This window comes from Ursus arctos, unplaced genomic scaffold (assembly GCF_023065955.2).
Source record: "Ursus arctos isolate Adak ecotype North America unplaced genomic scaffold, UrsArc2.0 scaffold_11, whole genome shotgun sequence".
Classification (NCBI taxonomy): domain Eukaryota; kingdom Metazoa; phylum Chordata; class Mammalia; order Carnivora; family Ursidae; genus Ursus; species Ursus arctos.
In genome coordinates, this window is record NW_026622775.1 from 1,937,191 (window position 1) to 1,949,554 (window position 12,364).

A 12,364-nucleotide genomic window follows, 5' to 3' on the forward strand; every position below is an offset into this window, starting at 1 on the left:
CTCTGTTCTAGCAGACTGCCCCCTGAGGTCTCATTTGCCAGGCCTGGGACTACATGGCCACCCCTAGCAGCAAGAGAGCCTGGAAATAGGGAACAAAATTATTATTATGATTGGCCAAGCCTAATTCTGCCTTGAACAAAAAAATGTGTTCTGTTGGCAAGGAATGCCGTGGGGGTAGAATGTGCTAGGACGAATAGAAGTAACTCACAATGTCCGCCTCATTTGTTGATTGATTAAAAGGCAGTATTATTTTTAAAGTTGACATAGAAACTTTTATTTTAAAAAAAACAAAATATATGTTTACTACTGAATCCATAGCAGCAATATTATGTATCTTCTCAATTGATAAAATTTAAAGATACAACAAAGCTAGTACAGTCCGTTCTGCTATAATGCTTGCTGGAAAACTCAAATTGGTTCCAACAAGATTGATACATTAGGGAACTGTTTGGGCATAACACAATTTCACATTTGCTGGTGCGTGGTTTCAACCACTTAAAACATTAGGGGAATGCAGAAAACTGTATCCAGGTGCCCTGAGTCACAAAGGAGTACACAAAATCACACATGTACACCCCTCAAAATTACCAGTGACCTCAGTTCACCACCTGGGCTGTAAGCCACACGCATCCACATCTGCTGGTATCCATTTCCACCTGATTTCACACACGGCTTCTTTCCTGACCCACAAATGGTGAGCCTTCTAAAGCCCGCTTCCACAGGTATCCTCCAGTTCTGTTTCAACACCAAGTGCCATATTTATTACATGATTTATGTATTTCTTAACCATGTATCACATGTAAAACTGTGCGATCATTTTTTATAGTTCTCTACTTGCTTTTTGTGGGTCACTGACAAAGTTTTGGAGCGCTGTGTCCTTAACCCCATATTTCCCATGAGCCCTATAGTTCTAATGGTTCACGTTTGTAGCAGTACTATTACCAAAAGAGCGTATCTCTGTTAGTTACCAGGGGAACACATGCAAACATATTATATACATATATGTATATATAATATTAGGATACAAGTGAGACTTTTTAACAGGAATCGAGAAAGCTCATTTTACATCTTAGTAGTGAGTGTGCCTTTTAAAGTATTTATTAAATGTGCTTGGGAGTGCTTGTTAAAAAAAAAAAAAAGACTATCAATTATATTAAATAAAAACCACTAATATGCCAAGCTATATATAGATATCTCTACAGTGGGTGAAGATTTGTCATTTATCTTTTAAGGTAATTATGCAAATTATATTCAGCCCACACATCTTGAATTGGAAAATGGTTTTTATCTTTTATTCCTCATTTATAAACCTTGTCTAACAAGACTTAGCCATGATTCAGACTGGGCAGCGCAAAGCTGAATTTTGGCAGTACCTTTACAATAAAAGAGAATTTACTTTCCTCCTAGAGTCTCTCTTTTCTTTAACGAGTGCAGACAAAACACTGAGCACATTCCCAGAGCTTCTGCAAATTTCCCCCTTGAGAAATGTCAGTAACTCCAAGGAAAAACAACTTCAAAAAAATTAATGAAAGGCCCATCAGTACTTGCCTTCCTGCCTCCCAATCCCTGCTCCTGTCCTTTCCACCTTCCACATGTGTCTTCAGTTTCAAACATTTTTCCTTCCCTTCTTTTCCCAAGGTGAGCTGCCATTTCCTGACACTCCACCTGTGAAAAGGGAAAAGAGAAAAGATCTTACAGAAATCAGGCCCTGATGTCACCATGCTTATTTTCCTAAGCAGCAGAACAGAGAAGAACAGGTTTGGGACCATGAAAGAGTGAATTTCAGGCAAAGGTCACGCGTGGACAGGAGACATCAAAAGATTCCAGGTGTTTGTGGACATTTCCTCCTCCTCTTGTGCCTGCTACCAGGAGCCTCTCAAATTCAAATGCTTGTTTCCTCAAGAATGTGGAGCAGGGTTTAGCAAATACATTGTTAGTAAATAATTTGAGAATATTCGTCAAGGCAGAAGCAGGACTTTTGAGTGCACATGGTAATCCTTAAAAATGATTCTGTACCCACTGCTGTGATGCTACTGTAAATTCTAATCGCCCCATACTAACTCGTCAGTCACACGTGGGTGACTCTAGCTCTAAGTCCCCCTGTGTGTCTCCAGCCAGCAGACCACAACGCAGTGTCCCAGGGCATCTGTCCACACCCACAGGCACACATTAAACCCACAAGCCGCAGGTTACACTCCTGTGAGCTGCCCTTCTGCCCTGCCCCACCTTGTTCTTCTCTTTTCCCGCCACCCCCAGGCTCACGGCTGCACACAATGGGATTTTTGTTTGCTCTGGTAGCACGTGACAGCGCAGTCCCTGCTTTGCCTAGCTCTGTGCTGCAGGTCTCTCAGGGTAACAGGTGGCAGCTTCCCCTGTTGGATTCTAGGTATAAAAAAGAATGACCTCATAGGGGTGGAGCTCTGGGACTCCGTACAGGTGGCAGTCACAGCCAGGTAACCTTGCAGTGAAGCCGTTTAGTAAGAAGGGGGCAGTTAAACTCGTCACTCTGGTGGCTTCAACCCTGACCCCGAGGCACTGCCGCAAACAGCCCTTGCCTACAAGTCTCCAAGCTTGCTTTTGCCTCACATGGAGCCCAAAGAAGCCACTGGGAAAGAGAACATGGGCACCAAGAAAAAGAATCTGACCTTCTTGAGGCCCAGGCTCTATATGCTGGAGAGAAGGAAGACTGACACAGTGGTTGACAGCAGTGTTTCTGGGGACCACTCTGGTACCTTGAGGAGGAGCCAGTCTGACAGGACCGAATACAACCAGAAATTACAAGGTAACCAACACAGGTCAATTGTCCTAGGTTATTGCATTCCCAGCTCCATTCTCCTACTCCTGCATTTGCAAAGAAACCACTTAGGGCAAAGGAGAAAAATCGAATATTATCTTCTTTGGAAGGAGGGAAATAAGGCAAATAGGAAAATTTAAAAAAATAAGAAAATGAAAGTAAACGTCACTCATAAATTATAGGAAAAAATTTATTATGTGCTTCAATAGCTAACGAACCAATTCTGAATTATTCTGAATTTATTCTTTTTTCTGGCAAGGGTAATATTTTTGTCTGCAGTTTTCCTCCCTTCCTTCTCCCTCCTTTAATTTAAGAAGTGGGAAGCTCTAGAAAGCAAATGATTTAGAAACCGACAATAGATAGTTTCTCTCAATAGATAGGTGTGGGATGTCACACCATGAGATCTATCTGAGTAATTGTACTGAACTGTGATTGTGGTTATCTTAAATAGGGGCATGAAACTGCAATCATGTCTGCGAAAAATGAGGAATGTTAGTCATTGGGTTGATATAATAGGATTTGTTGAAAATCACATAGGTGTTCATTCCTTTAGAGTGAATCGAATGGCACCCAAATCTGGTAAGAGATGTTTAACATGCTTAGATTGAATGACTTTTGAGGAAAAACTTCAGTTTATCTTGTGATGGTCATAAGAGAGTTTGACATATAACAGTTATTATAAAACGTCTGGTTTAAGGCCCCGAATGTCTAGCCATTCCCATCTACCCTCTCCTTTTCCTCCCTTTCTCTTGAAGGTCACTTGTTTGAGTAAACCTCATTTTGATGTCGATTGTGCAATGTTTTAAGTACCCACTGCAGTACCTATTATGGGATCCCCAGAACCTGCCTCTCCCGCTTAGAGCACACTGTGTGTTTGAACTCTTATAATCCCACCACGAGCTGTCATTCTGGACTGACAAATCATGATGAGGCTAGAAAGACCAACAGAACACACTTGTACTTAGTAGGTCTCTTTCCTAAAAAAAAAAAAAAGAAAGAAAGAAAGAAAGAAAGAAAGAAAGAAAGAAAGAAAGAAAAAAGAAAAAAACACTCAGACTTAGTTATATAAATTAATTAAATAAATTAAATGCATTTAAATGAAAACTTTAAAGATAACTACTATGAATTAATGCTTTAAAAAAATCCTGATGGCTCAGGGTTAAAATGCAGTCAAGTCTTATACTTAAAGGACTTTTTAAAAAATGGGAGAGGGGTATTGTTTGATCTTTGAAATTAACTTTTCTCAAGGCAATGGATATGTTGGCAAGAGTGCAAATTTTAAAGTCATACACATTTGTCTTGCAATCCTGGCTCTTCAATTTACAACCTATAAGATTTTGAGCACATTACTTCTAATTTCCAAGCCTCAGTTTCCCTATCTGTGAAAGTGGGACAATGATACCACATAGTGTTGCTGGGGGAATGACATCAGATAACTACAGAAAACACCTGGCATATTGGCTGAAATAATGGGATATGCTCAACAAATAGTTATATTTTTATTTTAGGAATAATGGGGACAATAATGATAAAATAAGACTTTATTCTATTAATCAAATTTACTATTTTACTAGTCTATTTCAACTCTTTTTTTGTCTTTTGATGAAGAGATCACATAAGCAAATTCAGTAAAAGCCCACAGCTTTATCTCTAATAACATGCTTATTCTGTCTGAGATTGACTAATTCAGCAACTTTTTGGTCCAGATTCTCCATTAGCAAAATAAAAATGGAAACTACTTTTTGCTATTCACTTCCTAAATTTAGTAAAAAAGAAAAAAAAAAAAAACCCAAAACATCTGTGACCACAAAAGACAGCAGATGTTTGCTGGTTACTTTGCAGAAGACCTCTGGCTTCTTCTGTCCTCCATTGGCTTTGTGGTTTCCCTGTGCCTTGTTGGGTCCTGTCTTTGAAGCTAGAAGACTGAGGAGTTAACCCATGTTCCTAGAATTGTTTGTGCAGGAGACAAATCAGGGAGTAAAGAAGAGCACATCAGAGCTGTAAAGATAGGTTGGCCCCCTGATAAGTAACATTTTTCAGATGTAACTTTTAAAATCCACGTCTGATATGTAATGCCTAATAGGGTTTTTAGTAAGATTCTTCTGTAACTGCTTTGGCAACAATAGAAAACATTTTCTCATTAACATTCAAAGCAATCCGTTCTGTTGGGTTTGCACTCCGGTCTGCATAATACCCATTATCATGCAGATGGATCCTAAATCACCTTAAGAAGTTTTTTTTATTTTTTCAATGCTGAAAGCTTTTCCTCGGCTACCTTGGAACAGGTCGTTCCCTGGGAGGCATTGAGTAAAGATCCGAGCTGGTTAGAGCGTTTGGATGGACCGCCCGATGGATGGCCCAAAGCCACTGTGAGGTGCCATTGTGAGGTCACAACGTGCTTTTCAGTGCTGGAAAGAGGCCTCAGTTATTTAGCCAGAGTCCTTCAGTGTGTGTTGCTATTTGAGTAATATGGTTCACTGCTCTGTCTCTTCAAGCAAGTTCTCTGAGTTCTGGGAAATCTATGACCTTTCTTTGGCGCCCCTGGGCTCACCTCTTAACTCATACTACACAGGCCACTTGTTCAATTCAATTTCTGGCTGATATCGCTTTAGTAGTGTGAATCCTAAATTGTAATTTCTTTAAAAAGGGCACACTGGGTGAGAGCTACTAGATTAAACAATAGAACATGATTCTAGGGGTCCCTGGGTGGCTCACTCAGTTAAGCCTCCGACTCTTGGTTTTGGCTCAGGTCATGGTCTCAGGGTCGTGAGATCGAGCCCCATGTCAGGTTCCTTGCTCAGCAGGGAGTCTGCTTGAAAGATTCTCTCCCTCCGCACCTCCTCCTCCGTTCAGGTGTGCATGTGGGCTCTCTCTCTCTCTCAAATAAATAAATCTTTTTTAAAAAAAGAACATGGTTCTAATGAGGGTATCATAAAATCTTTGTAGAAGGTTGTGATCACAACGTGGTCACTAAGCCTCAAGTTTTGCAATAATAGTTCTTTGCTAGCCTACTCTTAATGGCTCCTGTATTCCTTCAACAGATTTGCTCAGTTAATTGGCATTTATTGGGTATGTTATGTGGTGAGCAAAACCAGAATATGTGCCAGGGATTACAACTACAGAATCATTAAGGAAAAAAAATGTCTGACCTTTACTCCAAAGGGGCTTAAAGTCTCATTGGGAAAGATAAGACAGGTAAACAAATGAAATAAAGTGGCATGAGAGAGTACAGGTGGGATCAGTGGGTCCATAAAAGGAGGAAATGGCCTCTTCAGGATTGGGCAGGGGAGGCTGTTGGAAAACACTGTTAAGAGTTGATAAGGTGGGCGCCGGAAGGAAAGCAGAATGGGGAGAGCAGGGTGTTTTAACCTCTTCATTGTACTTATTTCTGAAATTATGTAGTTTGTTTCCTTGTTTATTGCCTATTACCGACTCCCACTTCCTCTCCCATCTCTCATCCCCCACTCCATGAAAGAGACCCTATGTGTCTTGGTAACTGTTCCATCTTTACACTTTGAATCATGCCCAGCACACAGTGTCTTTCAAATACAATGAATGACTTGAACGAGCTGGTCCAAGGAGGGAATCAGTGTGAGGAAAGGCATCGGAGCCTGAATTAATAGCTCTTGTATCTTTGAATGTGAGGATACATGTCTCCATTAATAAAGATGATTCTTCAGTAAAAAAGAAATAAACATATTAGGGATGAAAATGTACAGAATTGCCTAGATAACAAATAATTCTCAGTGGAAGCCCATTTCATTCCTGACTCTACCTTTTAGAGCATAGCAGACCCTACTTCAGCTCATTTCTCTTCTTCCATTCATCACAAGAGCTGCAGCACCTTAGCTTCCCCGCTAGCTCAGCTCCTCATTGCCATTTTACAGGGAGTCACACAGAGTGATCAAGGCCGGGGAAACTTACTGGCTGATTTATTAAAACTCTTTTCTTTGGGAAATGATTTTATGTATGATTGTATGTGTGAACTATACATTTGAAATACACCTAATTTAAAAGTTATGTACAAGTGTGTCTGTATGTATGCAGATTATCTAATCTATCTACACTATGTAAATATAGTTGTGTATGTGTACTTGAGACATATTTCTGTAATGATTAAAACTTTTTATAAAAAGTTTCTTGATTGACATTCAGCAGCCTTTTCTGAAAACCCTACATGATTGATACGACTGACATTATAGGTCTCCTCCCAGTGTGGGTAGTATGGGATGAATGTTTATTCCCCTCCAGATTTACATGTTGGTGCCTAATTCTCAATGTGATGTTATTTGGAAGTGGGGTTTTGGGGAGATAATCAGGTCATGAGGGAAACCCTGCTGAATGAGCTGAATGGGATTATTACCTTATAAGAACAAGCGTGAGAGAACTCACTCCCTCTCTCTATGTCATGTGAGGGTCTGAAAACACAGTCATCTATCAGCTAGGAAAGGGGCCCTTACCAGACACTGGATCTGCCTTAAACTTGGACTTCCCAGCCTCCAGAACTAAGAAAAAATAAATGTTTGTTGTTTGAGCCACCCAATCTTTGGTATATTTGTTATAGCAGCCCAAACTAATTAAGACAGTGGGTCAGTTACTTTTATTCCATATGGCCATACTAAACAACTGGTTAATTTTTTGGCCCATGGACATTCTTGCTTGTCAAGTATCAGGTGAAAGAGTGAGAGTGGTTGGGTAAAATGTCATTACTGTGGCTGATAACACAAGTCAAATCCACATCTCCAATTCATAATAGACCTGTGGTCTTGTCTCTTTCTTTCTTTCTTTCTTTCTTTCTTTCTTTCTTTCTTTCTTTCTTTCTTTCTTTCTCAAAGACTATTGTATCATTCTCATTAAGAAAGGATTTCTTGGTTGCTTTTATAAAAGCCTAAAGTGTTTTTACTGTGGTGATGATAAGGTACCAACCTAATGCATGAACGTTATACAGAATAACATATATTGCAGGATAAGGACAAATGGCTCAAATAATAAGTTAGAAGTGGTGAGATTATAGGAACATTTAATTTGTAATGATTTAAGACTACAAACCAATCTGTAAGTGAGCGGGAGGTGCAGTTAACACTGGAGATTTGCTGATTTGGCCTAGTGAGGGGTAGGATAAAACTAATTGTGCGGCTGTCTGAGCACGTTTCTATCTTACTGCTACAAGCCCTTTGTTTTCCTCCTGTTCTCTGCGTAGTAAGCAAGCCCTTTCGTACGGGCCTCAGTATGCCCTTTGGTGAAGTGGGAAACACTTGGATCAGTAAGGTAACACCAGTGTAAATAAGGTGTTTTTCATAATTTGAAGGGTAAATCTTTATGAAAGTCAAGACACTTGTAAATCTAAGTAATTTCTGTTTCATCACACATATAGATATATTACTTTCCTTCTTTTTCAGTAAAGGTATTTTACGGTTTGGGGAAGAGTTATTTGAATTAAATAAAGGGTGAGTCCCAGGAATCAAGAAGTTGTAGCTGTTCCGCTACAATTACATTGTGATAAGAAAATTTATTCCTGTGTTCTATTTATGGGACACTAGACACAACTTTCTTAAAGGTAGCATCCAGCTTCTAATTGCATTTTTTTTGTCCACAAAAATTATGAGTTTATCAAAACAAGAAATGAGAAATTAAGAGGGAGGGAGGAAGGTAAGAAAGGAAGGAGGGAGAGAGGAGGAGGGGAGAGGGAGAGGTGTGGGGGGAGGGGGAGGGAGGGAGAAAGAGGAAGAGAGAGAGAAAGAGGGAACTCAGATGTATGAAGCAAGAATAGAAATGTACCTTAAAATAATGACAGAGTTGGGGAAAGATGGGTAAGATTTAAGCTACATTCATATTTGTTTCTGTAAATACAGGAAAGGAAAAAATAACCCTCTTTTTATAGAATTACCTTTTCTTGACATAATCATGCTAAATTCAGTACTTTTGTGGATGTTGATTTCCTGGGAAGGGTAAAATTATTGCAAGAGCTGCTGAATTTGTAAGCAATATCACCCATAGAAGCAGGCACGACTTGGCTTCAGGTTGGCCCTCTTTCCACCAAGAAGGTGAGGAATCTGTGGGGCCAAAGTTACTGACTACGTGAGAACCTTACCTTTATTTCTAGACCAAGTTCAGGGTACCTGGGACCATGGAACTTTCTGTTCATCCGGCCCCAATACTGGCTCCAAGGCCTGCTGGGACCCCTTCCCATCCCACCTTCCTCAGGGCAGACTGTGGTTGCTGGTGTGCACACCCTTGGGCCTGTGGGGTAGTTGATTGTGGAGGTGTGTGCCTGGAGCTTGATCAAGCTGGGATATTCACACCATGCCTATTGGGCCCCTTGTGGGAGGGAGAGAGCCAGGAGAGGAAGAATAGGGATATAGGCCTCAGGACTTGGAAAGTGAGTGGACCCCAGGGCCTCCTACCAGATTTTGGCATGAAACTCTGAGGGAGCTGAAAAAATCTAAACTTGAACTTGGCCTTCCAGATTATTACGAAGGTATATTTACCAACATAGAAAGATACAACATATTGTATTTAACAGTTTGCCAGTTTGACTCACAATTGTTAAATATGTAGACATGAGGTGTTAGCCTCCATTTGTACACTCAAGGGAGGCTGCTTATGAGTGGCTTTTGGTTGTAAGCTGTTTCAGAGAGGCCCTTATTCTTTTTTTTGGGGGGGGGCTTTATTTATTTGTTTTTTTTATAATTTTTGTTTTGTTATATTAGTCACCATACAGTACATCCCCAGTTTTTGATGCAATGTTCCATGATTCATTACTTGCGTATAACACCCAGTGCACCATGCAATACGTGCCCTCCTTACTATCCATCACCGGCCTATCTCAATCCCCCAACCCCCTCCCCTCTGAAGCCCTCAGTTTGTTTCCCAGAGTCCATAGCCTCTCATGGTTCATTCCCCCTTCTGTTTACCCTCCTTCATTCTTCCCTTCCTTCTCCTACTGATCTTCCTATTTCTTATGTTCCATAAATGAGTGAAACCATATGATAATTGTCTTTCTCTGCTTGACTTATTTCACTTAGCATAATCTCCTCCAGTCCCATCCATGTTGCTGCAAATGTTGGGTAATCGTTCTTTCTGGCCCTTATTCTAAACTAGGTTTGAAGAGCGAGAGGGAAGGAAAGGCAGAGAGGAACGACTGTCATCTGCTCGCAACTGTGCTGGCCTAGAGACTTTTACACGTTATTATTTAATCCCAGCATCTTTTCAGTTCTGGTTTCATAGTTGAAAAAATAGGTGTGTAGTGGAGGAAAGATTTCCTTCTACCCGCCTGGGTTCAATAGCTGGGCCTATGAAATAAACTGACAACGAGCAGATCAATAGGAGAAAAGGTTTACAAGCGTATTAATTTTAAATATTACCTGCTGGGCGGCATCACAGGAAAAAAAAAAGTGCGTACCCCCAAAATGGTGAGATTTGAGAGCTTGTATGGCAACATAGTGTGGATGGGAAAGGGAAATGTAGGGGAGAGTAAATCATCTTAGGAAAGATGACTGGGTCCTGAGAAGAAGAGAAGGGGATGTAATAGTTTGTGACAAAGTTTGTCTGGGTGTGTGTCAAATTCTAGTTTTCTCTCCGATGGGAAGGGTCAATGTTGCCCGGCTGGTGAATCTCTTGAGGAGAGGATTTATGACAACTGAGTTCCTTTTGGAGGACCTGTCTCTAGGCAGAGAAGGAGTGCAGAGAAAGCCTCTCCCTGAACTTGCTGTTGATCAAGTGCCTTCAGCTCCAAATCATCAATATACCAAGGCAGCATATTTTGCGGTGTCATGGCCTAAGCTCCTTCAGGTAGCAGAGCTCGGATCAGAACTCAGGTGCTTTCAGTATCTGCAGATAGGATGACTAATTCACTGACTTTGCAGGTACTCCTCCGGATGGTTTATTAGTAACAGAGGCGAAGCAGTTTGAGGGTTACGGTACCTGTTTTGTAATGTGGTGACGTTCCTCTGCTAAGATGCTAAAGCCTGACCTATTAAATTTTTCACTTTGGAATACATATCCTTTGTTTGGAATTATTGTGACACTCCCCTGCAGGAGTCTTTTCGTTTAATTGTCAGGAAACAAAATTACGAAGTTAGCTTAAGCAAGCCTGCCTTATAGTAATAGCTTGGTGATCTCCATTTCCTTCTTCCTTCATTATCTTGACACCATTTCTTTAATTTCATGCTTGCTGTCATTTATTTATTTGCATCTCAAAAACTAATATACAACCCAAACACTGAGAACCCTATTCTACAGCAATGGGGATGGGGTGGGTGGGAGTAGGGGTGGTAGTGTATGCATGTGCAAATGAAAAAAAAAAAAAAAAAAGGAATTATATACTGGAAACAAGCAGCTCATTATCTGGTAGGTGATATTTCCATAGAATTCTATGAAGTCAGCCTAAATTGGGAATCTTAAATGCAGCAGGAAAATACTGTTATGATTAAAAGCCTTTGTCCCAGGTTGTTCTGAACAATTTCTTTCTTGATTAATAAATCACAGAATCAATGAACACTCTAGGGTACCTGCACCGAGGCCCTCAACAGAGAATGCAATCCTGACTGCCTGACATCCTTCTGACTCAAAGAACAAAACTTAAAGGTCATGTCATCAAGCTACTGATCTGAGAACTCTGAGTCATTGCAGCCCCTCACTGAATTGTCTTTCCTGAATACTTCTTAATGTTAGGCCTTCAGTGTCACTACGAAAATCTGTCACAGATTTCTGCTTCTGTCTTTGTTGTGAAATAGTTGATGAAGACATTGTTTACTTCTCTCAGTGCCATCCAGTTGTATTCAAGGAAAAACTTTGGCTCCTCTTAAGAATTAGAACATGTCTCCCTCCCAGATAAAAACAGGCAATTTTCTGTATCTAGATTCCTGGAGCTTGGAGTCCAACTGTACTGAATGCCTGGCCTTTAGAGTAGCTGTTTTCTTTGCCTAAAAGTTTTTTCCCTCAAATCTCAGCAAGGATTAGATTCTCATCATGGAGGCTTCTGCTTCCTTCTGGGAGAGTCCTTCTCGGACCACCGTACCGGAAGAGGTGTAGGGAAGGAAAGACATTTCCTTTATCCTCTTAGCTTCTGTGACTGGGACCTGTGAATTGAGCTGACAAAAGACAGGTTAAGAGGAAAAAAGCATATAGGTTTTATCTGATGTTAATATTTTTACGTGGCATGGAAGAGGTCATAGAAAGAAATGAAAATCCCAAAGAAAAAGTTAGACCCATGGTTATATACCATTTTAACAAAAAGGGATAAGTTGTGGAGACATGAGAAGACAAAGGGAAAAAGGGCTTGGGCTAGGGGTGTGAAATTGTGGGAAAGTGAATAGGAAATATGTGTGGGGGGGACTCATGGAACATAAGGGTCATTTTTAGTGAGGTTTGTACAGACTCATCTTGATGTCAACACCCCATCTTTGGTAATAAGAGTGTTCTTTCCCTGATAGTGGGAAGGCATCTTTCTCACAAGAAATGTATACTTTGTTTTTAGGTACAGAGTGGGAGGAAGGAGAGCCCTTCCTGCATCTGGAATTTCTCAGTTGCCTCCGGCTCAAAATAATCAATACGCCAAAATGGCATATT

The 12,364-nt window shown here is 40.6% G+C and overlaps 1 protein-coding gene across 1 annotated transcript in view; it reads left to right on the forward strand.

Moving 5' to 3' along the window:
• The first annotated feature begins 2,451 nt into the window (after window positions 1-2,451).
• ARHGEF38 (Rho guanine nucleotide exchange factor 38) overlaps window positions 2,452-12,364 on the forward strand; it is a 118,558-nt gene continuing 108,645 nt past the window's right edge. Inside the window, exon 1 of the mRNA XM_026499115.3 lies at window positions 2,452-2,782. Within this exon, the coding sequence (XP_026354900.1) occupies window positions 2,587-2,782 (196 nt within the window). The 5' untranslated portion in view covers window positions 2,452-2,586. The remainder of the gene's footprint in view (window positions 2,783-12,364) is intronic.